This window comes from Oncorhynchus nerka, linkage group LG24 (genome assembly GCF_034236695.1).
Source record: "Oncorhynchus nerka isolate Pitt River linkage group LG24, Oner_Uvic_2.0, whole genome shotgun sequence".
NCBI classification, from domain to species: Eukaryota; Metazoa; Chordata; class Actinopteri; order Salmoniformes; family Salmonidae; genus Oncorhynchus; species Oncorhynchus nerka.
In genome coordinates, this window is record NC_088419.1 from 22,188,805 (window position 1) to 22,203,814 (window position 15,010).

The 15,010-nt window shown below is 41.5% G+C and overlaps 1 protein-coding gene across 1 annotated transcript in view; it reads right to left on the reverse strand.

Annotated features, from left to right (window-relative positions):
* The window catches only part of LOC115107667 (5'-nucleotidase domain-containing protein 1-like), an 82,135-nt gene that overhangs the window by 22,640 nt on the left and 44,485 nt on the right, over positions 1-15,010 (reverse strand). Inside the window, exon 8 of the mRNA XM_029631169.2 lies at positions 3,701-3,798. Coding sequence (XP_029487029.2) covers positions 3,701-3,798 — 98 coding nt within the window. The remainder of the gene's footprint in view (positions 1-3,700; positions 3,799-15,010) is intronic.

The window sequence follows — 15,010 nt, forward strand, 5'->3', positions numbered from 1 at the left end:
CGACCGATTAATCGGAATGGCCGATTAATTAGGGCCGATTTCAAGTTTTCATAACAATCGGTAATCTGCATTTTTGGACACCGATTGTGGCCGATTACATTGCACTCCACGAGGAGACTGCGTGGCAGGCTAACTACCTGTTATATGAGTGCAGCAAGAAGCCAAGGTGAGTTGCTAGCTAGCATTAAACTTAACTTATAAAAAACAATCTTAACATAATCACTAGTTAACTACACATGGTTGATGACATTACTAGTTTATCTAGCTTGTCCTGCGTTGCATATAATCGATGCGGTGCCTGTTAATTTATCATCGAATCACAGCCTACTTTGCCAAACGAGTGATGATTTAACAAGCGCATTCATGAAAAAAACACTGTCGTTGCACCAATGTGTACCTAACCGTAAACATCAATACCTTTCTTAAAATTAATACACAAGTCTATATTTTAAAACATGCATATTTAGTTAATATTGCCTGCTAAAATGAATTTATTTTAACTAGGGAAATTGTGTCACTTCTCTTGCGTTCCGTGCAAGCAGAGTCAAAGTATATGCAGCAGTTTGGGCCACCTGGCTCGTTGCGAACTGTGTGAAGACCATTTCTTCCTAACAAAGACCGTAATTAATTTGCCAGAATTGTACATAATTATGACATAACATTGAAGGTTGTGCAATGTAACAGGAAAATTTAGACTTAGGGTTGCCACCCGTTAGATAAAATACGGAACGGTTCCGTATTTCACTGACAGAATAAACTTTTTGTTTTCGAAATGATAGTTTCCGGATTTGACCATATTAATGACCTAAGGCTCATATTTCTGTGTGTTATGTTATAATTAAGTCTATGATTTGATATTTGACTGAGAAGTGTAGGCAGCAACAGGATCGTAAGCATTCATTCAAACAACACTTTCGTGCATTTGCCAGCAGCTCTTCGCTGTGCTTCAAGCTGTTTATGACTTCAACTCCCGAGATTAGGCTGGTGTAACCGATGTGAATTGGCTAGCTAGTTAGTGCGCTAATAGCGTTTCAATTGGTGACGTCACTCGCTCTGAGACCTTGAAGTAGTTGTTCCCCTTGCTCTGCAAGGGCCACGGCGTGTGTGGAGCGATGGGTAATGATGCTTCGAGGGTGGCTGTTGTCGATGTGTCCCTGGTTCGGGGCAAGGAGAGGGACCGAAGCTATTCTGTTACACTGGCAATACTATAGTGCCTATAAGAACATCCAATAATCAAAAGGTATATGAAATACAAATGGTATAGAGAGAAGTAGTCCTATAATTCCTATAATAACTACAACCTAAAACTTCTTACCTGGGAATATTGAAGACAAGGAACCACCAGCTTTAAAAGGAACCACCAGCTTTCATATGTTCTCATGTTCTGAGCAAGGAACTTAAACGTTAGCTTTTTTACATGGCACATATTGCACTTTCACTTTCTTCTCCAACATTTTGTTTTTGCATTATTTAAACCAAATTGAACATGTTTCATTATTTATTTGAGGCTAAATTGATTTTATTGATGCATTATATTAAGTTAAAATAAGAGAGTTCATTTAGTATTGTTGTAATTGTCATTATTACAAATAAATAAATAAATAAATAAATAAATACGCCGATTAAATCGGTATCGGCTTTTTTTGGTTCTCCAATAACCAGTATCGGTATTGGCGTTGAAAAATCATAACTGGTCAACCTCTAGTCCACGGTGAGTAATAGCTTTTCTGATGTACAGAAGTTATTTTCGTTCATAAGATACGGTAGCAGCAACATTATGTACACAATAAGTTAAAACGCCAGGACAGCGGAGTCAATCACCACCTTCCGGAGACACCTGAAACCCCACCTCTTTAAGGAATACCTAGGATAGGATAAAGTAATCCCTCTCACCCCCCCTCCCCCTGAAAAGATTTAGATGCACTACTGTTCCACTGGAGGTCATAAGGTGAATGCACCAATTTGTAAGTCGCTCTGGATAAGAGCGTCTGCTAAATGACTTAAATGTAATGTAAATGTTAAAAAATAATTTACACAAAACGCAAAAAAATAACAAAATAGCACAATTGGTTGGGAGAATGTAAAACGTCAGCCATGTTCTTCGGCGCCATCTTTTAGACACTGTTGTTGATACGTTCAATGTGATATAAATATTGTGGCAGAAGATAGAAAGCAGAGATTTGGGGGTGCGGACTCTCGCGCGCACACACACACACACACACACACAAACGCGCACACACAGCTGTGAGGACGTACGGACCTTGACAGAAGATGGAATGAGAAGTATGTGGTCTCTGGAAGACCACAACTGAGCACAAAAACACACATTTCTATCTCTGAGTCCCCCTCCAGATTACAATGTGAAATCCGGTGGCATTTTCACTGTAACCAAAGTGAGGCTGTATGCACAAGGCAAATATTTAGAGAGACCTGGCCTGGCTGACATCCTTTGGCCAAATGACTGCTGAAGGAAGGTCATGTTTAATACGAGACTAGGAGGAGTCTGACACCAGCAGCCAAAGTAAAGAATCCATTTCTAAAATCTCTTAGTCGAATACAGTACCTGGCAGGAACTGGGCTCTTCTTAAGGAGTAGATCATGTTATTATGTCCTGTATAAGATTAGAGCTCATTGCCTTACAGTATGTGTCCCAGTCCATCAACTTGAAGCTCATGTTGAAAAAAATCTAAAATGGGGTTTTACATGTTTTCGGTAGGTACAGAATTAGTGAGCTTTTGAATTATCAATGGACATAAAACTGCACACACAAAACTGTTGTGGTGACATGATAGCAACCTGCTGATAGTCACTAGCTTAGCTTTGAGCTGTACTTGTCAGCTCTTTATGTGATCAACTTGACAGGCAAATACAGCAACACCATTGGAACATAATAAATGAGGCAAAATAAGTGACAGTGATGCTGTATCCAAGAAAGCCCCAAGGCATACAGTATCTCTGCTACATTATGAAATAAGATCTCTCCCAGTATCTCTGCTACATTATGGAATAAGATCTCTCCCAGTATCTCTGCTACATTATGGAATAAGATCTCTCCCAGTATCTCTGCTATAGTATGGAATAGCAGCAGCCACTGACTGAGGCTATATCTGCCAACGTGGCGAGGGCTGGAGGAGGTATGAATATTTGAGTGACTGGGTCATTGTGTTACATACATACCGCATCCATTCCTGGCAGGAACGCAGTCCAGATGGGGGAGCCTACCAGAGTTTGTGCACACCTTTAGGAACCGACCGTGATTAAATATCAGGTGCCTGAGCAGGAAAACTACGATCACGTGTGGATAACAGATCAAATTAGAAATACTGACAGCTAATATGAACCTAGTTTAAACCATAATATGTCTGCAAGTAGAGGTGGTGTGATGGTCACCACCTGTCTTGATGCTAGTTTATCTTACTGGTTTCAGAAGAGATTTGATTTGACGTTTGGGTTTTATCTTCTGGAAGACAACTCCACAAGTAGTGCTTTTCTCATCCTAAAAAAAGGAAATAATTTTCAGTAACCACCATCATGAGATTCCACTAGGCTATAAAGTCCACAGCACTGTAATGCTCTTTATGATGTCGGCAGAGAGCTGATCTACAGTGTTTACTGTTGGTGGAGTGTACTGTACGTAGGGTACTGATGGTTTCCTGGGAAGTGGGATCCTGTATGGACAGGCAGGGAAGCAGGTACTCACCCAGGGTCCTGAAGGGCCTCTGTTGGGGCACCAGTGAGAAGAATCCAGGCTTCAAGGCGTTGGTGATGATGATGTCAAACAGCTCCTCCCAGTCCTTCCTGCAACAGCCAATGAGAAACAAACCCCTGATTATTAAAATACATCAGCAAATACTGTGAGATCAAAACCTGGCCGCTATCCAATTGGATTTGTGTTGCACACAAAAACTCTTACTTGAACTAAACATTGGCGATTTGATTAAAAACATTAACCATAAACAGTGTATTTATGAAAAGAGCATGAGGAAAATGTTAAGGAACATCTTAAGGATCGGACCCTTTTTTTTTTTTTGCGCCTAAAATGGCATACCCAAATCTAACTGCCTTTAGCTCAGGACCTGAAGCAAGGATATGCATATTTTTTTGATCCCATTTGAAAGGAAACACTTTTGACGTTTGTGGAACTGTGAAATGCATGTAGGACAATATAACACAGATCTGGTAAAGATACAAAGAAAAAAAATGTGTTTTTTGTACCATCATCTTTGCAATGCAAGAGAAAGGCAATCATGTATTATTCCAGCCCAGGCACAATTGAGATTTTGGCCACTAGATGGCAGCAGTGTATGTGCTATGTTTTAGACTGATCCAATGAACCATTGTATTTCTGTTCAAAATATTGTATCAAGACTGCCCAAATGTGGCTAATTGGTTAAATAATAACTATTAATAAAATTAATAAACTGTGCACTCTCCTCAAACAATAGCATGGTATTATTTCACTGTTATAGCTACTGTAAATTGGACAGTGCAGTTAATCTAACTTCTCTAGGGTAGGGGGCAGCATTCGGAATTTTGGATGAAAAGCATGCCCAAATTAAGGAACACTTTTCTTGTTGTTGAGAAAAACAAACTCAGGCCAAAAAAGACATACACACATACACTCATGGTAATTATTAACACTGGCTTAGTGTTAGCATCACGCTCCACGCACTAGCAGACATTCAGACCAGGGTCGCATCCTGTCTCCAGGAGTTTACCTGGACCTCCTCTCTGCTGACCTGGCTAGAGCTGATGGGGATTACACTATGAGAGAGAGACCTCTCACTGAAGCCCTACGTGGTCAGGTACAGTACTTACCCCGAGTGGAGGCCCAGGATCATTCAGAGCACTGCCTTTTGATATACAACTCACAATTCTAAAGCTAGGTCATATGCATGCAGGACCTCATCTGTCTCAAAGTCATACACCCTGGAAGCTTCATTAAATAGTACCCGCAAAACACCCGTCTCAATGTCAATAGTGAAGAGACGTGATGCTGGCCTTCTTGGCAGATTTGCAAAGAAATAGCCATACCTCCGACTGGCCAATAAAAATAAAATATGATGGGAAAAAGAACACAGACACTGGACAGAGGAACTCTGCCTAGAAGGCCAGCATCCCGGAGTTGCCTCTTCACTGTTGGCGTTGAGACTGGTGTTTTGTGGGTACTATTTAATGAAGCTGCCAGTTGAGGACTTGTGGGGTGTCTGTTTCTCAAACAAGACACTAATGTACTTGTCCTCATGCTCAGTTGTGCACTGGGGCCTCCCACTCCTCTTTCTATTCTGGTTAGAGACAGTTTGCACTGTTCTGTGAAGGGAGTAGTACACAGCGTTGTACGAGATCTTCAGTTTCTTGGCAATTTCTCGCATGGAATAGCCTTCATTTCTCAGAACAAGAATAGATTACTTTGTTTCTGGCCATTTTGAGCCTGTAATCGAACCCACAAATGCTGATGCTCCAGATACTCAACTAGTCTTAAGAAGGCCAGTTTTAACGCTTCTTTAATTAGGACAACAGTTTTCAGCTGTGTTAACACAATTGCAAAATGTTTTTTCTAATGCTCAATTAGCCTTTTTCAATTATAAACTTAGATTAGCTAACACAACCTGCCATTGGAACACAGGAGTGATGGTTGCAGATAATGGGCCTATGTACATCTATGTAGATATTCCATAAAAAAATCAGCCGTTTCCAGCTATAATAGTCATTTACAACATTAACAATGTCTACACTGTATTTCTGATCAATTTTATGGTATTTTAATGGACAAATGTGCTTTTCTTTCAAAAACAAGGACATTTCTAAGTGACCCCAAACTTTTGAACAGCAGTGTACATACATACATATACACACCTTCTTTAGAATATACAGTGGCTTGTGAAAGTATTCACCCCACTTGACAATTTTCCTGTTTTGTTGCCTTACAACCTGGAAATAAAATAGATTTTTTTGGGGGGTTGTATCATTTGATTTACACAACATGCCTACCACTTTGAAGATGCAAAATATTTTTTATTGTGAAACAAGAAATAAGACAAAAAAAACTGAAAACTTGAGCGTGCATAACTATTCACCCCCCCAAAGTCAATACTTTGAAGAGCCACCTTTTACAGCAATTACAGCTGCAAGTCTCTTGGGGTATGTCTCTATAAGCTTGGCACATCTCGCCACTGGGATTTTTGCCCTTTCGTCAAGGCACTACAGCTCCAGCTCCTTCAAGTTGGATGGGTTCCGCTGGTGTACAGCAATCTTTAAGTCATACCACAGATTCTCAATTAGATTGAGGTCTGGGCTTTGACTAGGCTATTCCAAGCCATTTAAATGCTTCCCTTTAAACCACTTGAGTGTTGCTTTAGCAGTATGCTTAGGGTTATTGTCCTGCTGGAAGGTGAACCTCCGTCCCAGTCTCAAATCTCTGGAAGACAAACCGGTTTCCCTCAATAATTTCTCTGTATTTAGCGCCATCCATCATTCCTTCAATTCTGACCAGTTTCCCAGTCCCTGATTAAAAACATCCCCACAACATGATGCTGCCACCACCATGCTTCACAGTGATGGTGTTCTTGGGGTGATGAGAGGTGTTGGGTTTGCGCCAGACATAGCGTTTTCCTTGATGGCCAAAAAGCTACATTTTAGTCTCATCTGACCAGAGTACATTGTTCCATATGTTTGGGGACTATCCCACATGACTTTTGGCAAACACTTTAAGCAATGGCTTTTTTTCTGGGAGCTCTTCTGTGAAGCCCAGCTCTGTGGAGTGTACGGCTTAAAGTGGTCCTATGGACAGATACTCCAATCTCCGCTGTAGAGTTTTGCAGCTCATCTTTGGTCTCTTTGTTGCCTCTCTGATTAATGCCCTCCTTGCCTGGTCTGTGGGTTTTGGTGGGCGGCCCTCTCTTGTCAGGTTTGTTGTGGTGCCATATTCTTTCCATTTTTTATAATGGATTTAATGGTGCTCCGTGGAATGTTCAAAGTTTCTAATATTTCTTTTATAACCCAACCCTGATCTGTACTTCTCCACAACTCTGTCCCTGACCTGTTTGGAGAGCTCCTTGGTCTTCATGGTGCCACTTGCTTGGTGGTGCCCCTTGCTTAGTGGTGTTGCAGACTCTGGGGCCTTTCAGAACAGGTGTATATAGATTGCACACAGGTGAACTTTATTAAATTAATTATGTGACTTCTGAAGGTAATTGGTTGCACCAGATCACATTTAGGGGCTTCATAGCAAAGAGGGTGAATACATATATCAAAGTTTATTTGTCACGTGCGCCGAATACAACAGGTTACAGTGAAATGCTTATTTACAGGCTCTAACCTGTAAGTAAGTGCAAAAAAGGTATTAGGTGAACAATAGGTAAGTAAAGAAATAAAACAGTAAAAAGACAGTGAAATATAACAGTAGCGAGGCTATATACAGCTGTGAGGCTATAAAAGTAACGAGGCTACATACAGACACCGGTTAGTCAGGCTGATTGAGGTAGTATGTACATGTAGATATGTTTAAAGTGATTATGCATATATGATGAACAGAGAGTAGCATTAGCGTAAAAGAGGGGTTGGCGGGTGGTGGGACATAATGCAGATAGCCCGGTTAGCCAATGTGCGTGAGCACTGGTTGGTCGGCCCAATTGAGGAAGAATGTACCTGAATGTATAGTTAAAGTGACTATGCATGTATGATAAACAGAGAGTTGCAGCAGCGTAAATGAGGGGTTGTACACACAATGCAAATAGTCCGAGAAGCCATTTAATTACCTGTTCAGGAGTCTTATGGCTTGGGGGTAAAAACTGTTGAGAAGCCTTTTTGTCCTAGACTTGGCACTCCGGTACCGCTTGCCATGTGGTAGTAGAGAGAACAGTCTATGACTGGGGTGGCTGGGGTCTTTGGCAATTTTTAGGGCCTTCCTCTGACACTGCCTGGTGTAGAGGTCCTGGATGGCAGGCAGCTTAGCCCCAGTGATATACTGTATTGGGCCGTACGCACTACCCTCTGTAGTGCCTTGCGGTCGGAGGCCGAGCAATTGCCATACCAGGCAGTGATGCAACCACAACCATGCTCTCGATGTTGCAGCTGTAGAACCTTTTGAGGATCTCAGGACCCATGCCCAATCTTTTTAGTTTCCTGTGGGGGAATAGGCTTTGTTGTGCCCTCTTCACGACTGTCTTGGTGTGTTTGGACCATTCTAGTTTGTTGTTGATGTGGACACCAAATAACTTGAAGCTCTCAACCTGCTCCCTTACACCCCCGTCGATGAGAATGGGGGTGTGCTCGGTCCTCCTTTTCCTGTAGTCCACAATCATCTCCTTAGTCTTGGTTACGTTGAGGGAATGGTTGTTATTCTGGCACCACCCGGCCAGGTCGCAGTTGCAAATGAGAACTTGTTCTCAACTAGCCTACCTGGTTAAATAAAGGTGAAAAATAAAGGTTTCTGACCTCCTCCCTATAGGCTGTCCCGTCATTGTGGGTGATCAAGGCCTACCACTGCGTGTCGTTTGCAAACTTAATGATGGTGTTGGAGTCGTGCCTGGCCATGCAGTCGTGGGTGAACAGCGAGTACAGGAGGGTACTGAGCACGCACCCCTGAGGGCCCCCCGTGTTGAAGATCAGTGTGGCGGATGTGTTGCTACCTACCCTCGCCACCTGGGGGCGGCCCGTCAGTAAGTCCAGGATCCAGTTACAGAGGTAGGTGTTTAGTCCCAGGTTCCTGAGCTTAGTAATGAGTTTTGAGGGTACTATGGTGTTGAACGCTGAGCTGGAGTCAATGAATAGCATTCTCACATAGGTGTTCCTTTTGTCCAGGTAGGAAAGGGCAGTGTGGAGTGCAATAGAGATTGCATCATCTGTGGATCTGTTTGGGGGGTGGGTTGGAGTGGGTCTAGGGTTTCTGGGAAAATGGTGTTGATGTGAGCCATTACCAGCCTTTCAAAGCACTTCATGGCTACGGACGTGAGTGGTCTGTAGTCATTTAGGCAGGTTGCCTTTGTGTTCTTGGGCACAGGGACTATAGTGGTCTGTTTGAAACATGTTGGTATAACAGACTCAATCAGGGACATGTTGAAAATGTCAGTGAAGATACCTGCCAGTTGGTCAGCACATGCCAGTTGGTCAGCACATGCCCGGAGCACACATCCTGGTAATTCATCTGGCCCCACATCCTGGTAATTCATTGACCTGTTTAAAGGTCTTACTCATGTCGGCTACGGAGAGCGTGATCACACAGTCATCTGGAACAGCTGATGCTCTCATGGATGACTCAGTGTTGCTTGTCTCGAAGAGAGCATAGAAGTGATTTAGCTGGTCTGGTAGGCCCGTGCCACTGGACAGCTCGCGGCTGTGCTTCCCTTTGTAGTCTATAATAGTTTGCAAGCCCTGCCACATAAGACGAGCGTCGGAGCCGGTGTAGTATGATTCAATTTTTGCCCTGTATTGACACTTTGCCTGTTTGATAGTCCGTCGCAGGGCATAGCAGGATTTCTTGTAATCTTCCGGGTTAGAGTCCCGCACCTTGAAAGCGGCAGCTCTACCCTGTAGCTCAGTGTGAATGTTGCCTGTAATCCATGGCTTCTGGTTGGGGTATGTACGTACAGTCACTGTGGGGACGACATCCTTGATGCACTTATTTGCACGCACCACTTCTGTTTTTAAGATATATATTTTTAAGATATATATTTAGTTATTTTTTTCCATTTCACTTCACCAATTTGGACTATTTTGCGTATGTCCATTACATGAAATCCAAATAAAAATACATTTAACTTCTTGCGTCGAGCCATCCCGGATCCGGTATCGTGACTACAGCCTCAAGCTCATTACCATAACGCAACGTTAACTATTCATGAAAATCGCAAATGAAATGAAATGAATCTATTTGCTCTCAAGCTTAGCCTTTTGTTAACAACACTGTCATCTCAGATTTTCAAAATATGCTTCTCAACCATTGCAAAACAAGCATTTGTGTAACAGTATTGATAGCCTAGTGTAGCATTTAGCGTTAGCATTCAGCAGGCAACATTTTCACAAAAAGCAGAAAACCATTCAAATAAAATCATTTCCCTTTGAAGAACTTCAGATGTTTTCAATGAGGAGACTCTCAGATAGCAAATGTTCAGTTTTTTCTCTGAAAGATTATTTGTTTAGGACAAATCACTCCGTTTTCGGCGTCACGTTTAGCTACGAATAAAACCTGTATCCAGGATTGTGTAAATCTATCCGCAAGCTCATTAGCATAACACAACGTTAACTATTCATGAAAATCGCAAATGAAATGAAATTAATCTATTTGCTCTCAAGCTTAGTCTTTTGTTAACAACACTGTCATCTCAGATTTTCAAAATATGCTTTTGAACCATAGCTAAACAAGCATTTGTGTAACAGTATTGATAGCCTAGCATAGGATTATGCCTGTCTTTCAGCATGCAACATTTTCACAAAAACCAGAAAAGGATTCAAATAAAATAATTTACCTTTGAAGAACTTCAGATGTTTTCAATGAGGAGACTCTCAGTTAGATAGCAAATGTTCCGTGTCGACTAATCGCTCCGTTTTGTTCATCACGTTTGGGTAAAAAAATAAAAATGGTCATTAAAACGCAAACTTTTTTCCAAATTAACTCCATAATATCGACAGAAACATGGCAAACCGATGTTTAGAATCAATCCTCAAGGAGTTTTTCACATATCTATCGACGATAAAATCCTTCGTGGCAGTTGACTTTCTCTTCTGGAGAAATGGAACGCGCATGGACCTACAGATTACGCAATATATAAGGCCATATAAGGAGACATTGGAACACAGCGCCTTCAGAATCTGGGGAATTTCCTGTATGAAACTTCATCTTGGTTTCGCCTGTAGCATTAGTTCTGGGGCACTCACAGATAATATCTTTACAGATTTGGAAACGTCAGAGTTTTGTCTTTCCAAGGCTGTCAATTCCATGCATAGTCGAGGATCTTTTCGTGACAAAATATTGCGCTTAAAACGGGCATGTCTTTTTATCCAATAATTACATAGCGCCCCCATAGGTTGAAGAGGTTAAATTACAGGTTGTAATGCAACAAAATAGGAAAAACACCAAGGGGAATGAATACTTTTGCAAGGCACTGTACCTTTATTATTCCCCGCAAACCCTACCTCCCCTCCCCCAATTGGAGTAAACTAATAAACCATAACACTTAGGCTTCTACCTTCAGTTTATAAATATTATACACATTTTAAAGACAATCTATTTTACAATAGTTACAGTGGGGAGAACAAGTATTTGATACACTGCCAATTTTGCAGGTTTTCTTACTTACAAAGCATGTAGAGGTCTGTAATTTTTATCATAGGTACACTTCAACTGTGAGAGACGGAATCTAAAACAACAATCCAGAAAATCACATTGTATGATTTTTAAGTAATTAATTAGCATTTTATTGCATGACATAAGTATTTGATCACCTACCAACCAGTAAGAATTCCAGCTCTCCCAGACCTGTTAGTTTTTCTTTAAGAATACTTTAGTATTGCCAGTATAACTTCCCTCCCTCTCCTCGCCCCTACCTGGGCTCAAACCAGGAACACATCGAAGCAGCGATACCCATCGCTCCACAAAAGCCGCAGCCCTTGCAGAGCAAGGGGAACAACCACTCCAAGTCTCAGAGTGAGTGACGTTTGAAACGCTATTAGCGCACACCCCGCTAACTAGCTAGCCATTTTACATCAGTTACACCAGCCTAATCTCGGGAGTTGATAGGCTTGAAGTCATAAACAGCTCAATGCTTGAAGCACAGCGACGAACTACTGGCAAAACGCAGGAAAGCAAAAAAGAAAAGTGACACAATTTCCCTAGTTAAAAGAAATTCAGGTCCCGAGCTTAGTGATGAGTTTGGAGGGTACTATGGTGTTAAATGCTGAGCTCTAGTTAATAAACAGAATTCTCACATAGGTATTCCTCTTGTCCAGATGGGTTAGGGCAGTGTGCAGTGTGATTGCGATTGCGTCGTCAGTGGACCTATTGGGGCGGTAAGGAAATTGGAGTGGGTCTAGGGTGTCAGGTAGGGTGGAGGTGATTGACTAGCCTCTCAAAGCACTTCATGATGACAGAAGTGAGTACAACAGGGCAGTAGTCATTTAGTTCAGTTACCTTACCTTTCTTGGGAACAGGAACAATGGTGGCCATCTTGAAGCATGTGGGGACAGCACACTGGGATAGGGATTGATTAAATATGTCCGTAAACACATCAGCCAGCTGGTCTGTGCATGCTCTGAAGACGCGGCTATTAATGCCGTCTGGGCAGGCAGCCCTGCGAGGGTTAACACGTTTGAATGTTTCTCATGTTGGCCACGGAGAAGGAGAGCCCACAGGCTTTGGTAGCGGGCCGTGTCAGTGGCCCTGTATTATCCTCAAAGTGAGCAAAGAAGTTGTTTAAATTGTCTGGGAGCAGGACGTTGATGTCCACGACGGGGCTGATTTTCTTTTTGTAATCCGTGATTGACTGTAGACCCTGCCACATACGTCTCGTGTTTCAGCAGTTGAATTGCGACTCTACTTTGTCTCTATACTGACGCTTTGCTTGTTTGATTTCCTTGCGAAAGGAATAGCTGCACTGTTTGTATTCGGTTATGTTTCCAGTTGCCTTGCCATGATTAAAGGCGGTGGTTCGCTCTTTCAGTTTTGCTTGAATGCTGCCATCAATCCACAGTTTCTGGTTAGGAAAGGTTTTAATAGTCACAGTGGGTACTACATCTCCGATGCACTTGCTAATAAACTCGCTCACCGAGTCAGCGTATACATCAATGTTATCGTCTAAGGCTATCCAGAACATATCCCAGTCCACGTGATCGAAGCAATCTTGAAGCGTGGTCAGCCCAGAGTTGGATAGACTTGAGCACTGGCGTTTCCTGTTTTAGTTTCTGTCTATAAGCTGGGAGCAACACAATGGAGTCATGGGGGGGGGCTTTGTATGCATCGCAGAAGTTAGAATAACAATGATCCAGAATGCTACCAGCTCGTGTCATGCATTCGATATGCTGATGGAAGTCTTGTTCTCAGGTTAGCTTTGTTAAAAATCCCCAGCTACAATAGATGCAGCCTCATGATGTATGGTTATACATGGCTGTGATTATAAATGAAGAGAATTCTCTTGGAAGATAATGCAGTCGGCATTTGATTGTAAGGTTTTCTAGGTCAGGTGAACAAAAGGACTTGAGTTCCTGTATGTTGTTGTGATTACACCATGAGTCGTTAATCATAAAGGCATACACCCCCCGCCCTTCTTACCAGAGAGATGTTTAGTTCTGTCGGCACGATGCATGACTAAACCGGGTGGCTGTACTGACTCTGACAACATATCCCGAGTGAACCATGTTTCCGTGAAACAGAGAATGTTACAATCTCTGATGTCTCTCTGGAAGGCAACTCGTGCCCTAACTTCATCCACCTTGTTATCTAGAGATTGGACATTGGTGGGTAATATGCTCGGAAGTGGTGGATGGTGTGCTAGCCTTCTGAGTCTGACCAGTAGGTCGCTCCGTCTGCCTCTCCTGCGGTGACAGCGCTGTTTTGGGTCGGCCTCTGGGATAAGATCCCATGTCCAGGGTGGAGGTCCGAACAAAGAATCCACTTTGGGAAAGACGTATTCCTGGTTGTAATGTTGGTAAGTTGACATCGCTTTTATATCCAATAGTTCTTCCCTGCTGTATGTAATAACACAAGATTTTCTGGGATAACAATGTAAGAAATAATACTTAAAAACAAATAACTGCATAGTTTCCAAAGGACCTGAAGCGAGGCGACCATCTCTGTCAGCGCCATTACTCCTCTTGACAGTTTAAAACTTTCTGAGATGTAACCATTATTTACTATTTTACACCTAGGGTTACTATACATAACTTTAACTCATTTTATAAGAGATTCTCCAAAATGGAAATATTCTAGACATTTATATGTAAACTCCAGTTGTACTTTATCAAAAGCCTTTTCAAAGTCAGCCATGAAAACCAGGCCTGATTTCCACGATATTTCATAGTATTCTATTGTTTCCAGTACTTGTCTTATATTAATCGCCAATGTATCGTCCATGTAAAAAACCTGTCTGATTAGGATGAATAATATCTGACAATACCTTTTCAATTCTATGCACCAAGCATTTAGCTAGAAATTTGCATCACAACACTGAAGTGTAAGAGGCCTCCAGTTCTTTTTTTAAAAAAATGGACTGGATCTTTATATATATACACACCACTTGGATCCTGTTTCAGTAATAATGAAATCAGACCTCCTTGTTGCGTGTCCAATAATCTACTGTTTATAAAAGGAGTGTTTAAAACATGCTAATAATGGTCCTCTGAGTATATAAAAAAAAATTGGTACACTTTCACTGGTATGACATAATGCCCTGGAATTTTCCTAGATTTAAAGGCTTTAATTGCATCAAGAAGTTCCTCCTCTGTTAGTTGGCCTTCACATGAGTCTTTCTGTAGATGTAAATGTTTCATTATTAATAGGACAACAATCCATACAATTAGCTTCAGTTAGTGGAGATGGAGGAGACTGAAATTAGAACTTTACTTCCTCTTTCAAAATATTGTCCGGTGAATCATGCGTGACTCCATCAGTTTCAATAAAATGTTTTGGTAGCATTTCTACGTTGAAGACTGAAAAATAATTTTCAACAATGTAGAAGAATATAGTAAAAATAAAGAAAAACCCTTGAATGAGTAGGTGTGTCCAAACTTTTGACATGTACTGTAAACAAGTTTTAGAACACCTAATCATTCAAAGGTTCTTTATTTTTTACTATTTTCTACATTGAATAATAATAGTAAAGACATTAAAACTATGTAATAACACATATGGGATCATGTAGTAACCACAAAAAGTGTTAAATCAAAATATATTTCATATTTGAGATTCTACAAACAGCCACCATTTGCCTCAATGACAGCTTTGCACACTCTTGGCATTCTCTCAACCAGCTTAATGAGGTAGTCACCTGGAATGCATTTCAATTAACAGGTGTGCCTT